Source organism: Gouania willdenowi, chromosome 4, assembly GCF_900634775.1.
Source record: "Gouania willdenowi chromosome 4, fGouWil2.1, whole genome shotgun sequence".
Lineage (NCBI taxonomy): Eukaryota > Metazoa > Chordata > Actinopteri > Blenniiformes > Gobiesocidae > Gouania > Gouania willdenowi.
The window spans coordinates 41,327,952-41,345,803 of NC_041047.1; the positions used below are offsets into that span (position 1 = coordinate 41,327,952).

The 17,852-nt window shown below is 37.0% G+C and overlaps 1 protein-coding gene across 1 annotated transcript in view; it reads right to left on the reverse strand.

Annotated features, from left to right (window-relative positions):
* Positions 1-17,374, reverse strand: part of LOC114462241 (uncharacterized) — a 134,977-nt gene extending 117,603 nt beyond the window's left edge. The window contains exons 1-5 of the mRNA XM_028444933.1: positions 17,281-17,374; positions 14,924-15,121; positions 4,615-4,656; positions 1,951-2,024; positions 1,257-1,325 (exon numbers count right to left, since the gene is read on the reverse strand). Of these exons, the coding sequence (XP_028300734.1) occupies positions 1,257-1,325; positions 1,951-2,024; positions 4,615-4,656; positions 14,924-15,121; positions 17,281-17,374 (477 nt within the window). The remainder of the gene's footprint in view (positions 1-1,256; positions 1,326-1,950; positions 2,025-4,614; positions 4,657-14,923; positions 15,122-17,280) is intronic.
* Positions 17,375-17,852: the final 478 nt, after the last annotated feature.

A 17,852-nucleotide genomic window follows, 5' to 3' on the forward strand; every position in this document is an offset into this window, starting at 1 on the left:
TGAAGATTTGATCTAATCCGTTATCCAGAATCCAAACTGATTGCTTAGGAAAAACCAGGCCCAGGAGACAATATTTAATCAGATAAAGACATAGTGTGGGCCTCATAGATCAATAAATCAAATATACCTAATAAATTGAAAAGGTGGAAATTACTGCTCCACTGTAAACACTGTCGTATTGAAAATGTTGGACAAGTTTGGTGCATTGCATTGTGGGATGTGAAGTCCAGTAGATGGATCAAAATAGTGTTTTTACTTCATTCTTACTGTGATTTCTTGTTTATGACCAAAAACTCTGCCAAAGTGACTTCCCAACTTCCCAACACATTTCTGGTGTTTTCACTAAAAAAAATGGAGGTTTTTTTGGGAAAGATCTGAATCTTTGAATGTGTCAAATGCCAAACGAGCCAATCAATGAACAGAGAGGAAGAGGAAGGAGACATGTCTTGTAGTCTCATTTTAACTTGTGTCACTGATGCAGTCACACTGTGCTCACATGTTCTGCTTATGGAACCAATTTCTTTCCATTCATGTTAAACAGCTACAGCACATGTGACATGATGTCGCTCCCCTCGTTGGTGAGTGATTCATCTGTTCTCGTTCAGACAGCTTTAGTTTCTTAGTTAACAAAAACATAGTCTAGTGTACATGCATCAAACCCAAGGGCCGGGGGCCAAATCCGGCCCATTAGAGCATCCAATTCGGCCCACAGAAGAAAGAAAAAATAAATTATTGTGTAAATGACCAAATAATCCAGTTGTAGATATCTCACGTTCATGAATTTAATGAAACTCCACAATAATTTTAGGGGCTTGCATTTTTCCTTGGTTTATATCATATAATGCAGTCATTTTTATTTGCAAATTGTGGAAAAACTAAATTTTTCCACAAATCTTGCAATTTCTCACAATTTCACAAAATTTCTCTAAATTACACAAAAACTGGTAACAAAATCAATTTTTTTTTTTTAAAGTAAATTGAACTGATATTGAAAACTAGGGCACAATGTTAAAACTGCACCGAAAATCTTCGGCCCACTTGAGATCAAACTGGTCCGTATTCGGCCCCTGAACTAAAATGCGTTTGACACCCCTGGTCTCGTGGAATATGAGACTTTGGTTGGTTTTACTGTAAATGTCCTGAGCCACAAAATATATACAGAGACAAATCTGTAACATTTAGATTCAAGGCATGTGTGTCAACAAATTCAGCATTCCCCAGTATATTTAAAACACTCTATACTAGATGCTGCTGACCTTCAGAGCTTCCAGCTGGATGGCCTGACACTTCTGAAGCAGCTCCACAAACAGGTGAATGAGCAGCGCCTAAAATGCAGTGAGTGGACAGGATTAAAAGAAAGTCTGAAACAGTTTCAAAACTACATGAAAAAAACAAAAAAAACATTTCTTTAATTTTTACCTTCGCCAAGCGCGAAGTGCAGAGCGGAAGGTTATGCTTTATCCTGCGTTTGAGTCTGTCTGTTTGTTTGTTTGTTTGTTAACAAGATAACTTGAAAAGTCATAAACGGATTTGAATGAAATTTCCAGGAAATGATGATAATGGGACAAGGAACAGGTGATTACATTTTGGTGATGTTCTTGATTACCAAAAATGAAAAAATACCACTCGTGGAAATCACAATATGGGTGGATGTGCCTGCTCCTTTAAGCACAGTGGCTTATGAGTAATGTAGTATTGGTAGAGAAGTGCATTTTGTGTATGTCCCGCCTGGTACTCGTGCTGTACTCTTTACATGTTTGTGACAAATCTTAAAAAGAATAAATGTGGGACCATTTATATCAAACAGTGCAGTGTGGTTTAATCAATCACTTGGCGGAGGTCTGCGCTCTCTGAGTGCTTTTCTAGTCAAGGATGATTTTGATCCATTCTAATCCATTTGGGAAGTTTCCATGGATTGTATGGAAAACATGAGACTTCATAAATACGTACCTGGACAAGGAAACCAACCAGAAAGGAGACCAGGAAAGGCACCAAACCAGCATGGGATATAGTTACTGGAAGCCCTAAAATAAAAACAGTGTACATCAACTTGTGAAAAACATCTTCCATCTGTGCACGTGCTCAGCTCTCATCGTCATCGACACTGAAGCTCAACCTGCCGTGAAATGTAATGGAAGGAGCTGATTTCACTATGAGGGGTAAGTGAGTGAACAAGCACTGCTTTGGAAGGGCGTCACCTTTGTGGAACTACAAGAAGAGTCTGCTGAGGACACAGTAGTTAGACCTAATGTCCCGTGTAATCTCCACCTGCCTGTGGTGGGCGTTAACCCTCATAAAGCACATGGGCTTTGTTTAGCTGGGAGGCAGAGCCAGCTCTAATTACAAAGGAATGAACATGACTTTATTACCACGTTCTCACATCAGCCAATGGCAGTCATTTACGTGTAGCCCTTGTATATATCAATATATGTATCCTTTATCCTTTGTATTTACATTTTTCTGTTCTTTGCACCAAGTTAAATTTCTTATACTGTTTTTAAACTGTACTGAATAAAAACCTTTCTGATCTGATCTACCTCAGGAAGAGTCATATTCTGTTGAGGTGTGACAAACGAAACTGCTTCCTACTGCACATGGTTTCATATTTAATGTCTGTAATTAAACAGAATGTGATCAACAACTTTATCTGCTCTTATAAAAACCTCCTTCTCATGAAAAAATACATTAATTATTCAATGTGTGTCTCCTAGCATGATGTTAGCTGCACTCCCTTTAGGTGGAAAGTTTACTTCATTTCTTCTATTTTTCTATTGCAGTGGTTCCCAAAATGGGGCTTTTGGGGTGGGCCTGAGTTCACAATCGTGGCTCTTGCATGCACATCGGTCGTGGACACACTGGCATGCCTTGGGCTGTGGGACAAGCTTGTAATGGCCTTAACTTTAAATACATTGGCTCTAAAACATTGTGTTAAAACGGGTGCAAATCTGAGTTCACATTTGTTTGTACGACAGGACCAACATGTGATTTTTGACATATTCATAGCTGACCAATCCCAGCGTACAAATGGTCGGGGGTTGATAAATGCAGCGGCTGAATTTGATGTTATGCCTTCTGAGGTCAAACAAACACTGGCAAGAAAATAAACAATGAAGCTCATCATCCTCACAGCTGAGGTGAAGAAAAACAAAGATATGCTTTTTGCTAGTGTGAAAACTGGAATTTAAGGAGCTCATTTTAAATGCTCCGCGGCGCGAGTGAACAGAGTTTCCGTATTGGAACAGACTCGGGCTGAGGTTTGAATTAAATTCTCAATAACAAACTTAACCAATGCCTAATGATGGTTTAAATTAGATTTTACTCATCCACAGCTTAAAAGCCTAAATCCCCATGACCCCCCCCCCCCTCCAGAGCCGAAGCAGCGCTATTGTGATCCGTGCGCGTTTTACGATCTGTTGAACCTATGTGCTCCTGCCCGGAGCAGAGTTTGTCAGTGGGTTTATGCCGTTAAAGGAAAGCCAAAACAGTGGTATCAGTGATAAGATGGGCTTTTTTAAAATGTATTATATTTTGATTAATTTGTTTTAATAATCAAAATAGATCTATTCTGAATGTGTGTGTACTTGTGCTAAAATGACAGCTGAAGCTTGTTTAATAATTTACTTTCAGGGTCAGTCCGATTTGCGTACACAAGCTCAGACCTGACGTGAGATAAATACCGAAGCTTTAGTGAATTTAGCTGTACGCCCGTAGAAATGCTTGATAAATGAGGGCCACTGATCCCAGATAACAGTTTTAGGTGTAAGCACCCGCCATCATTACTTAATCTGGAGACTGCATCACCCTCTTTAATCTCTACACGGTATCGACACGGGCAGCATAACATCCTGGTCCTCGTTGACTGCATCTGCCGTTGCTACAGCAACATATCACGCTAACCACCAACAATATTAATATTAAGGCTGTGCAATTAATCAAAATTCGATTACCAATTTAATTATTCCATTCAAAAATTACAAAAAGAACATGGAGGAAAAAAAGATTATAATATATATATATATATATATTTTTTTTTTTTTTTTTTTAATTATACAAATGTTTTATTTGCTAAATAAAACAAACTTCCATGATTTAGGGTATTTACCAAAACTAAAGCTTGGCACACACGAGAAACAATGACTATTAATACTATTAATGGACGCGCATGCAAGCTCCTCCCCCAGCCCCTCTTAAAGGTAACGCTAAAGCTAGCCTGCACTTAGGGTTTGATGATGAAGACTTTTACAAGTGTGCACAAGTGAACATACTTGATTTTAGTGTATTTTATTTATGTTTAAAGAACATATTTTACATTGTTTTGTACAAAAAATAAATAACTCTTTGGTTGACAAATAGTTGTTTCAATAATCGTGATTTCAATTATGACTAAAATAATCACAATTATTATTTTTCATATAATCGAGCATCTCTAATTAATATTATCAATTAGTATTTGGTGGCCACAATTAAATTTTCATTTTTACCATGTCATGTTTGGGGCTCTGTATACAGAGATACACAGAATAACCTTTGGTTGTGTGGTGGATGTGAATGTGCTTACATGGTGTGTATGAAGGAGGTTTAAAGAGTGTCAAGAGAAGAAAAAAAAAAACTCACCTAAGATTCCTGTTCCCAGTATTGTTGCAATAGTCAAAAAGTCTGGAAAGATACAAAAGAGGAAACAATTACAAAAATACAAAGTTATGAGTTAGGATATATTGAACAGATTCAACAGAGAAAAAGCAGTGAACACCTGGAAACACATGGACAACCCTTGGGTTGATTTAAAGATACCACAGCGTTTGTAACAATCAAACAGTTCTTTTAATTTTAAACGAGACTATCCTTCTTTGTTAGGCAGGTCTCAGGATAATAGCTCTACTTCTTCATTGGTTCTTCAGACCTAGAACCTTCTGTGTGCAGTTAGCATGTTTTCCCCTGTGCTAGCTTAGCATGCTAGCTTTGTCCCACAGTCCAATAACATGGGTATCCCAGTATGTAAATGTGCTGTCTGTCTCTCTGTCAGTGCTGTGACAGACTGTGCCCAGCCTGGGATGATGTGTGCCAGATATAGGCAACTGGCGGCCTGGGGGCCACAGAAACTGCATTTCAATAAGATGAAAGGAATATAAAGCCCAACATAATACACAAAATAACTCCCAAAACACACAATTCAACAGCAAAATGCACAAAGTATACAAAAACACAAAAGATTAGAGAAATACAGAAAATGACTCAAAAAACACAATCACAACAAAGATAGACACAACAACCACTTAAACAAACAAAATAACAACAAAAACACATTACAGAGTAGCTCCAAAGGCACAAAAACTGTTAACAAAATAGCACAAAATGACAGGAAAATACACATAATTACAACAGGAACACAACAAATAACAAAAACACACAAAATGACTCCAATAACACACAAAATTATTAAAAACTGACAAAACCACAAAGAGAAAAAAAAGACAAAACTCTTTTCCCCCCTTTAATGCTGAGATTTGATTGGTCATTATTCTAAATTCTGACATAAATGTTGATAATGTGGCCCTCAGAATAGATACAAGACAAGGCAAATGTATTTGTATAGCGCATTTCATACACAATGTGCTTTATGATCAAAAAGTGCAGAAAATATTCAACAGCTTAAAAATCAATATGAACATTTAAAGTCATCAGTAAAAACATTTAAGATCATCAACAAACAGATTACATCAACAACATCATGACCAAAATAAATGCTGACTTCAGCTCTGTTGCAGTTTGTTCCACTTCTTTGCAGCATAACAACTAAAAGCAGCGTCACCATGTTTACTGTGAGCTCTACTATCTGACCTGTGTCCATAGATTTGAGAGACCTGCTGGGTTCATACCTGACTAACATCTCACTGATGTATTCTGGACCAAACTCATTCACAGATTTATACACCAGCAGCAGAACTTTAAAGTCTATTCTGAGGCTGACTGGTAGCCAGTGTAAAGACTTTAAAACTGGAGTAATGTGTTCTGACCTCTTTGTTCTGGTAAAGACCCGAGCTGCAGCGTTCTGAACCAGCTGTAGCTGTTTGATGCTCTTTTGGGGGATTCCTGTCAGAAGACCATTACAATAGTCCAGTCTGATGGAGATAAAAGCATGGACCACTTTCTCCTGATCTTTCTGAGTCATTAAACCTTTCACTCTGGAGATGTTCTTTAGGTGGTAGAAGATGTTTTTGTGATAGATTTGATCTGACTGCTGAATGTAAGATCTGAGTCAATCAGAACATCAAGGTTTTTGACTTGGTCTTTAACTTTTAACGATCGAGACTCAAGATAATTGCTGATAGCAGTCCTCTTTTCCTTGTTACCAAAGACAATCACCGCCATCTGATCATGATTTAGTTGAAGGACGTTTTCACTCATTCAACACCTCAATGGGAGCATAGTCATCTGGGTGTCATCTGCGTAGCTCTGGTAATCAATCTTACAGTTCTGTAAAATGTATCCTAAAGGAAGCATATAAAGGCTAAACAGAGGGGGTCGAAGAACAGAGCCCTGATGTACCCCACAGGACGTTGGTAATCTGTCAGATTCAAATGCTTTCCAATGCTTACAAAATAACTTCGCTCCTCAAAGTAAAACTTAAATCTAGGGCTGAAACAATTCCTCGAGTTATTTGAGTAATTAGATTACTAAAATGCGTTGAGGCAAAATTCTCTGGCCTTTATGCTTCGTTTACGCCACTTCCGCTTTTGATGACGTATTGTCCGTGCACAGCGGCAGAGACGGACACTGACGGGCGAGCGACAAGGAGAACAAAAAAAAAAAACAACGTAAACTGTCAAAAGTGTCGTACCATTATAGAATAAATCAGACACAAAACAGTACAATGTGTGTACTGCAAGACAGAATTTGCTTTCCATAACAGCATTCAATGCTACCGCACCCGAGCCGAAAGCATCCGCTGTATGCATTGAGCCTGCCGAGCAGACCCAACAGGCACGCCTAATGGTAATGTCACATTCACAAAAGTATTTCATCAGTGATTGCTAGTGTAGATTATGGAATGTAAAGAACATACACGTAGCTGAATAATGGCTGATTAACAGGGGAAATAGTTGTAGTGGCCACATGGCGAGGCATTATGTGAAAAAATGTATTAGTGAAGTGTTGTTAGAAAATTACATAGAAAATAAAATGCTACAGTTACTTTACGCTTCATTAAGCACGCACGCACGCACGCGCACGCGCACACACACACACACACACACACACACACACACACACACACACACACACACACACACACACACACACACACACACACACACACACACACACACACACACACACACACACACACACACACACACACACACACACACACACACACACACACACACACACACACAAGCTGCAGCCCTACTTAAATCATTGCATTACTTTTCCATTTATTCCAACCCATGTTTGCAATCTGTGCAACAAATTGTATGGTCCAGTGTCAAATGCAGCACTGAGATCTAATTGAATGAGAACAGATAATCAGTGTTCAACCTTATGTCATTGATCATTGTGATAAGAGCAGTTTCTGTGCTGTGATGAGAACGAAAGCCTAACTGAAATTTATCAAATACTTTGTTGAAGGTTAAGAATTGACTCAGTTGGTTGAAGACCACCTTCTTAATGGTCTCGGCCATGAATGGCTGGTCTATAGTTTGATCCAGTATTCAATCACATTTTGGTTGCCCCTGCTGTGATAGAGTTGCCCTATCCCTGATGAATGCGAATGAACTGAGAAAAATACCAGCAGATAATGATTGAATACGCTTTCTGATTGGCCGGCTCTTCCTGTCATTGTTAAGCAGAATTGACCAAGGGTCGGATGGTTCACCCACTGATGGGGAACGTGAGCTGGGTGAGACCGTGATCTTTTGGGATTAATCTAAAAACATGAGCTACTTTATTTGAAAAAAAAAAAAAAAAAGAAACGTACAGCACACACTAACATGTAAACATTTCCTGAAAGTTGAACCAGAGGAAAATCTGAATCTGTTTTCTCTGACTTTGCTGTAGAGCATCCTTCAAACTTGTTGCTACTCACCTGAGCTGACACATTAACCTCAAACAAACTCCTGACACTTCAGACCTGGGAACAGCATGCACTGCTTTCTTATCAGAATCAGAATCAACTTTATTGACCAAGTAATGTATTGAATACACACGAGGAATTTGTCTTGGTGAACTGTGCTCGCTCTGATAGTGTAAACATTAAATAATATCACAACTAGAATAAAGAAAAATAAATAAAAAAGAAGTATAACATAAATATAAAGAGTAGTTAGACTAATAATAACAATCAACTAGAAAAAAAGAAAAATAAATAAAAAAGAAGTATAACATAAATATAAAGAGTAGTTAGACTAATATGTGCAAACTAAATAAAATAACAAGATAATAATAATAATAATAGTAATAATAATGAGGTGAGAATGGAATTAATTCTACTATATCTTTAACTTGAACTTTTAAAAGTTTTTTTTTTTTTATTTAGACAAAAACAACCAATCATTATTATCATTATGTCATAAAGGTGAATATTTTCAGGCTGCGGTCGTTCCTCATTAGCTGGAAACAAAAATAATGCCTTGGTGTTTTCATTATTGAAATGCTAATGAGCTACATTGCTACAGCTATTCAACTAAAATGAATCTGACAAGTAATTTTAGTCTTCTTCAAAGCAGCATTTAATTTCTTACAAAGTCAGATCATATTGTAGCAAACAAAGACACAAATACCAGAAAAACAAACAACCACACACTATCTTACTCTGTTACTGTGCTTTTACTTTGAAACATCCTTTACTGCAACCTTGTAAAGCACTTTGAGCTGCTTCCTTTTGTATGAAAAGCACTTTATAAATAAAATATTGATTGACTGATTATCCTGCTATATTAATACCAATGAAGCAGATATAACCAGAGGCTTTATATTTTGTCACGAATACTAGGACATGACTTATTGTTGGAATGGGCGCTGTATAAATAAAGTTTAATTGAATGTAGCACAAAAGCATCAGGCTAGAACTAAACATGAGAGTCACACACGTTTCCTAGCACGGCCTGATTTTAACACAAGTGACTGAGTGTAAGATATAAAGTGAATCTGAGAACATACAAACTACACAGAAAGAAAAAGATATCAGAGCTCAGAGGCAGTGATAGGAATCAAACTTTAGACCCCATGCTACAAATCTAGATTCACTCTTATCGCGCTAACTTCCAGGATTTAATCAGTGTGTGCTGGACTACGAAGTTCGCTAATGTCTTACAGAGCTCAATCACCATGGAAACTTGTGCTGAACGTCTAGCCTGGTCACGAGCATGTATTGCTCTGGCTAGGATCTGAGCGAGTACTAAAGCCCCGCCTCCTGACCAATCAGTTGTCTTAGAAAATGACCTGTTCATTGTTAGAAGATCCCGGCTGGTGCAGATCTGACAGCTGCATTTAGGAAAGAAGATTATTATCTTTTCATTTACCAATGACATAATTTAGGAAAAATTTAGTTTTATATCTGATGGACTGATCTATAGTCAGCTGATGAAGCCTGTGTCTCCGTATGCACGGACGGGTGAAGTCATTCATTCATTCATACACTGACCGCATCAGCAGGAACATGCTACAGGTAAACAATGTGCTCTCATCCCAGTGTGTGTGATAAATAGGTCTACTTGAATAGAAAAATGTGTGTGCTGTAATAAAGTTTATCTATCTGTTTATCGTCCAATGGATTCATATCAATAATCTCACGCTTTTAAGCTTTAACAGTATCAGCAGCTTCATACCTACTTTTTCTGTAACAACAGTGTTGTTTTTGGTCTGAATAATGGATTTTAATTATTCATCATTTAAAACTTAAGCAACACGTAACTGGTTCGGGACCAAGTTATGAAGTGGATCAGATCTGAGCATCTCCTGGTGCGCAGCACTACGTTTGCTCTTCGCTGTCATCATGGATTTAAATTCATGATATTTATTTAAGATCATAAGCTGTTCCTCCTGTGAAGATGCTCCCTCTGCCAGTTTTCTCCATTGTAGTGATTGGTCAGACGCTGCTAGCTCCACCCCTTTCATGTGAACGTGCACGTACCAAGGTTGAAAACACTTGGCTTAAATTAGCGTGTTGTGATCGATCATCGTAAGACAGCTTCTACTCTGACAGGGAATGTTTAGTTAGTTGAAGCCAGCTAACAGAGATTAATCCAGGATATAATTATCTAGATTTGTAGCATAGGGCCTTGATGTCATTGAAACGCTCAATAAACAAATCATTATTATGAACGGGTGTTATGGCAATTATTATATTCATCATCATATCATCAACTGTGTGTTCATGTGAACAATTTGTCATGTGACTGCATCTACTCTTTGCACTTTTGAACAGCTGAGTTATGTTAGATGAACAGTACAGATTGTATTGTATCCACAGTGCCAGCGACACAGTCTCTGCTGAAGGCCAAACTCAAACTCACATGCAGATATACACGCACACACACTATCAAGGACAGATGTCAGTGGCGCCAGCCTTCCTCATAACATACACATCATTCTCCAACATCTCTACAGCTGGGTGTATCTGATCCCCTCCTTTTCCTCTCAGGGTTGAACTTTTTCTCATATCTGTATACAGCTTAAGCTGTGAAACTGTTAGTTAGACCTGCATATCCTGAGCCAGGGAAAAACCTTTTGGACGATCCTGCTTAGTACCTGGCTGCTTGCCCTCCCTACAGGATGGGACACTCTCTTTTTTGTACTCCTTTTTATTTAGTTCATAATAAATCCTTTTTTATAAAATCATCATGCTCTGACTGGACTCCATCATTCAACCAGGGTAAAAATCATGTCTCCAAATGAGGTCAACTGCAAATTTGCCGTGACACTGGTAACAGTTTTTTGTTGTGTTTTTCTCCAAACGCATCCAGTGGAATAATAGACCAGAAACGTTCTCCCACTAGGACTTCAATGTATGCAGATGATCGAGACCTTGGACTTTTCTTTGTGGAGTTTGCATGTTCTCTCCACTCCTCTGTGGGTGTTCTTTGGCTCCTACATGTCTAAAATAATCTATAGGTGTGTTTTCATTACAGTTTTTCGCAAAATAAAAGTGATATTTCTAAAATTTCAACAAAGTATAATTGCGCTTTGAACGCAATTCCATCAAAGGTTGTCTTGGAGTCTCGTAACTCCCGTGAAATCTCATCCTGTGAGACTTCTCTGCAGGAATATAGACACTCAAACACTCCTAATAACAATCTGCATTCCTTTGTTGTTTGCTGTCTAATGTGGCAGTATTTTAAAGTATAGTGCTAAGAAATGTCTCGGTCTCCTCTTCTGTCCACACGTATTGCGCCATGTTTTCTTGGAGAGAAGTGGTCATGTGACCAGGTACGTCACGTGCTGTGACGTGTAAAGGCAGAAAAAGTGTTTCCTTTGCATTTTTGCAACACATTTCAATATGGAAATGTCTGAAAAACCTCCTCATGAAAATGTGAAAACTTTTTTGCGATATTGGAGTGTTTTTTTCTGAATTCAGGCGTTTCCATTACCAGTTTTTTATTCCGCTACTTAGATTTTGCACATTTACAAGGGTGAAGGAAACAGCTTATGTTAGTTTCAGTGTCCAAATATCAGCCCTACCCTGCCTTTAACCTGAGCTTAACCAGCTGTGATGGAAAGCTAATGAAGCTGTGTGTAGTGTGGATGGATGGATTAGAAAGAGATTTTAAAGCATGGCTCCAACAAACCTGTGTCCATAGATCTGAGAGACCTGCTGGGTTCATAACTGACTAACAGCTCGCTGATGTATTCTGAACCAGGCACGTGCGCGGATGTCAAAGTGATTTTTTATTTTTTTTGGAAGTGTGTGTGTAGTGTGTGTGTGTGTGTGTGTGTGTGTGTGTGTGTGTGGCCCAAAATGATAAATGAAACAAAATAATAATAATTTAGATGTACCTTGGTCGGTCACATGATCCACAACGTGCCCTCACTCTGCCTTCACTGCCCTGACGTGCCCACACTATTAAACTGCTTGGTGGTATTGTAAAAATGTCAGATAAATACATCCAGGATAAAAGAGAATGCGTGGTTAGACAAAGTATGGTCACTGCTATTCAGAAATATACTCAAAAAAGTACCAATAAAAGCAACTCAATTACAGTAACGTGAGTACATTACTTTCACCTCATTTGAAGCACATGGACGTGTTGGATCTTCACATGCTTTGTTTGGATGTTAAAACTCTGAGCAGAATACTCCTGATTTAACCAAACGGATGATATTTTTCATATTTACTTTATTCCACAGTAAATTCTACCTGTAAACAGGAAGTGACAACACAAAGGAGTACAACAACAGAACTTTGCCCTTATACTAAAGAAATGTGGGCAGACCTCAGCAGATTCCTCATTGTTTATCTCTCTAATTATTTTATTTTATACTGGGTAAATGTTGTCTTTGGTTTTCTTTTTTTTTTTCTAAAAAAAGAAGAAACATGTTACTATTTAATGAACTTACTTTTGTTTTTATTAAAAAAAAAAAAAAAAAAAAAAAGATTATCCATAAATGTAAATAAACTGAGAAAATCCCTGTATTTGTTTTGTTCCAGAAAGATGTTGAACTTTATTTTAAATGTTTTGCCAAGTCAGTTAATAAAAAGGCTGTCAAAACATTGAACTCCTGTAAAATGTATAATGTCTTTGTATGATGTGATGTTGGGTTGTTAAATACCACAGATGTTAAACTCAAGGCTCGGGGACCAAATCTGGCCCTTCAGAGCATCTAATACGGCCCGTAGGAGAAAGTGAAAATTACAGAGAAAACATTAATCATGGCGTAATAATTCAGTTGTAAATTATTGTTGAAAGAACTCTAAATTTTTCTAAAATCCTGCAGTTTTTCCTCAAGTGATTCCACAAAAACTCCCCAAATTAAATTAAAATTGGTCAAAAAATAAATAACTCACAGGACATTTAAGTATCTGAAACTTACTGTTTAGATATTGTTGATGCCTTCCAAACTTTGTCTAATTTAAAACTGCAAGTTGAAAAACTGGGTAAATTTTGCAAAATTGGGTAAATTTTGCAAAATTGGGTAAATTAATATTGAAATTGTTCTTTTTCCCGCCTAAAACCTGTGGCTCACTTGTTATCAAACTGGTTCATATTTGACCCCTGAGCTAAAATGATTATGACATCCCTGTTATATACTGTTCTCTGTATATACTGTTTGTCAGAGGTGATTAGTAAAGTACAAATACACTTTGATACTGTAGTTAAGTAGGTTTTTTGGTATCTGTACTTTACTTGAGTATTTCTTTTTTGGGGGACTTTAGAAAGACTCACACCAACAAACATTTTATTGACATTTTAATTGAGTGCTAAATTGTCCAGGTGTTCATAAATGGAAACAAATTTAATCCATTTTTATGTACCAGTTTTCTACAAGTTCTTAAAAATGTTCAACTCAAAGTTGCTCTGGGTTTTATTGAGCATGTGGACTTTTTTTTTTTTTTTTTTTTGAAGACATTTTATTTACAGATGTTAACAGGTAACAGATTTAACTTGTTTCCATGTACCAGTTTTCTACAAGTTCTTTAAAAAAAAAAAACACGGTCTTATTATTGTTTTACTTTTTTTTTTTTTTTTTTGACTGCAGTACATTTAGTAGCAGTGTTTGGAATGACGTGTTTAAAATAACGGCGTTAGGTAACAGCGTGTTTTTTTTTTTTTCAGTAACGGGGTAATCTAACTAATTACTTTTTACGCCGTTACAACACCGTTATCGTTACTGAACGTTAAATGTGGTGCGTTACATGTATTGATAGAATGAACTTTTATCCAAAGCATCCCTGGCTTCTTACTCAGCTGTTGTGAGGAGGTGGGTTAGACACAAGGTGAGCGATTATGATTGGCTAAGGCGGTGTCATGTTTCATGGTAGCCAATCAGAGCCAGTGTTTTTACACATGTGCCAGCACACACACGCACACACACGATGAAGCAGCAGAGATGGTGAGCGTGGAGCAGTCTGATGAAAAGTTGTCATTTTTAAGGTGACGATACAAACACTACTTTAAATTAATTGTGGTCAAAGACAAGAACGTACATGTGAAGTATAGATTATATCCAGGAGTGAAGAACACATCTGTTGTAAGCAACTCTAATTTAATGAAACACCTCACAATGACACACGCATATAAAAAATCTGAATCATTTGACATATAGCAACTTTTTTTTTTTTATTAACAGTAATGCAAATAGTTACTTTCCTTGGTAATGAGTTACTTTTATTATAGAGTAATTCAGTTACTAACTCAGTTACTTTTTGGAACAAGTAGTAACTATAACTAATTACTTTTTTAAAGTAACGTTCCCAACACTGTTTAGTAGCATGAACTTTTTTACTTTTACTCAAGTATGGGAGCAACTTCAATACTTTACCAGAGTCCTTGTTTAATTTAAGTATCTATATTTTTATTTGAGTACTGAAAACTAGTACTTTTGCCACCTCTGCTGTCTGTACAAGTCTGTTGCGTTAAAAAATAAAATAATAACAATAATAATAATAATAATAATACAGAAACATAACTGCTTTAAAAGAGTTACGGAGACTGATACATTTTTTTTTTCTAATTAATTCAACATATGTTGTAAAAATAAAAATAAAACATGAGAATGTGATAAAATATGGTTTATATCAGGTTACGTTCTCTCGTTTATTCTCGCGGGTGTTGAAGCCTTGTATTGTTTCACTGTGAGCTCTCACACAAACATGGAGGTTCCTCCTTCTAACGCCTCATGTTTGTGTGTTACTGTGTGTGTGTCCATGGTGAACGGTCAGTGTCTGTGGTGAAGCCGTGTGTTGTTAGTCTGTGTGCGTGTTACTCACAGCACTGCAGGTAGACGAGGCGCTGCTCCCACCGTCTGTCCTGAGTCTGTCTCCTGGACACTGACACACACACTGGACCCAGGCTGCTGTCAGGGACAGGACAAGCTTTACTAAGCTCCTGTGCATCGCTCCTCATCATGGTCACCTGGCTCAGCTGCTCCTCTTCCTCTTCCTCTTCCTCTTCCTCTTCCTCTTCCTCTGTCAACACGCGAACGCGCGTGGTCCCCAGGATGTTGCGCGCCCCCGATGGTTTTCATGAAGAATGAGGTTTTCAGCTTCATCCACTACCAGAGATGTAAAGCAGCTGTTTCCAAACAGCGGTACGTGTACCTCTAAGGGTACATGAGCACATTGCAGGGGGTACTCGGAAAGATTTAACAATTCATTTAAAAATAATTGTGAAAGGTTCCTCATTCCTTTTTAGGTTATTTTTGGACAAATTAACCACAAACTAACAGTACTATTTATTGCTCAATAAAATACTATAATAAGCCCTATTTACACAGGATTAGTTTTACCTAGGGACCACATGCGATTTGTAATAATTGTGGAGAATTTGATGTTAATCTCGTGCGAATCAGCCGTGTCAGTAATTTGTAAAGTAAAAATTCCCCCACAAATGACCTTCTATATTTTGCTGAACTCTGAGGTGATAATACTAATCCAACGCAAATAGGCCTCTCTGTGATTTGTGACGTTGTTTTGTTTAAGGGTGTCACGGTCTGAGTTTACCTCGTACTGAGATTGACTATTGACAATCTCAGTATGAGATATTAAATCTAAATGTTAAATGATAAATCTAAATGCTAAATGTTAAATCTAAATGTAAAATGTTAAATCTAAATGTTAAATAATAAATCTAAATGTTAAATGTAAATCTTAAATATTCAATCTAAACGTTAAATGTTAAATAATACATCTAAATGCTATATATTAAATCTAAATGTTAAATCTAAATGTCACCGGTGCAACTAAATATTTAGCGAATATGCAAATTCACCATTTAGATTTAGTATCTAGATTTAGATTTAACATGTATATTTAAATGTGACAAATATATATATATATTTTTTTTTTTTTTTTTGTCACATGGGCTGCACAATTAATCACATTTTTATTAAATGAACCTGTTTGTCAGCAATATTTACATTTGAAATGTGTTTTCTGCAGCTGAAATTGTTTCCAATGAGTTGCATTTCGTGAAAGCACTCTGTAATAGTGTATTCATTTTTCCTTTATATGGTATAATTTTTATTTAAAGTTTAATTTGGCATTGTAAACTGTTCATATGTAGTTTTTTTTTTTTTAAGAATTGCAAAAGAATTACAGATTTTTGATAAATGCATGGCAAATAATTGTGATTATAATCGTGATTATAATATTGATAAAAATAATCGTGATTATCATTTTGGCCATAAACGTGCAGTGTTAATATATATACATATATACTGTATATATACACAACACTTAACAAATAACACTTTATACTCATAAAAACATATTTCTACTGCTTTACATAACTTTTGAAAATATATTGTGACTAGATCACTTTATTTTAATTAATTGTTACAGTTCCTTGTTTTTGTAGTGGGTTCTTGACGTCAGAATAGAGGTTTAATAAAGGTTTAAATGTCAATAAAAACACAGCGTTTACAATATGTACATGTTTATTTTACAGGCTATTACCACGATGATAAATTAAGCAGTTTCACAATTATTCACAGTTATTTTGACTCATTGGTATCACACAAAATGTACATTTTAACACAGCTGTATGGTATCTACACATTTTTATTTTATTTATTTTTATTTATTCAGTTCATTTCCGACATGGTTGCATTCACAGATATTCATTTGACATTCAGAGCAAAATCACATCATTATTTTTTTTTTTTTTTTTTTTGTCCTTTTACATGTCGGAAAGGGCGACGGAAAAAAGCATTATGCTTATCCAGATCCGTCCCCTAATTTAAACACAGATAATTTTACATCCAACCTCGTTTCTTCCCTTTTTTTTTTTTTTTTGTCCTTTTTTATGTGATGTGTTCTCGTCTGCAGTCATTGTTCCTGTTGTTACTCCTCTTCACTGTCCTTTTTCTCCGTATCTCCTCGGGTTTTCTTTTCCAGTCATTGTTTACGTTCCTCCAACTCTCCAAACGTAAAGTTCTTCTTCTTTCGGAGTACCTTCATATCCTCTGAAAGTCGCCTCAGCTTACGATCCATCCGGAAGGCACATGCACATACACATACCCACGTCATTAGCAGGCGTGATGATGACAGCTCCTTCTGCGTAACCAGCAGTGTGTGGGGAAAAAGCTTTTCCTGTGTTTTTCCGAAGACGTTTTCCAGTCACTCACTGTACGGGCCCGCGGGATACTGTCGGCCTGGCTGGGGTTCTGGTTCTCCTACACGGCACCACTCCTGGACGTCGATGGGTAGTTTAACTAACATGTTCTCAAATCAAAGATGCTAGAGTTCGTTAAAGCTTACTCATGGGAGGCTATAAAAATTGATTTGCTCCAAAAATTAAAAACTGCTTGGTTAATTTCAAAAATGGAGATAAAACTTAAAGTTAGTCATTGTGGAAGTGGCTGGTAGCCACTTCCTGACTGGAGAGAAGTTCAATCAATATCTCAAAAATTCAGCATCACTAAACTGAAGAACATCTAACTGTTAAGTCAGATGCAAAGAGGAGGACTAGACAGAGGTGAGAGCGCTGGAACTGAGCAAGAGAGGTAAGAGCAAGACGTAAGAGAGTGTGATAAGGGGGAGCGAGGCGTTTTATAAACATGTCAAGAGGTTATCTGATTGGTCAAAACACATCTGCAGTGTGGGAATGAGTGAAACCTGATTGGCTGGCAGAAAGAAGCGGGAGGCTTAACTTTCCTGTAAAGAAGACAAGATGGTGGGGCTCTCCCACATGTGCTTC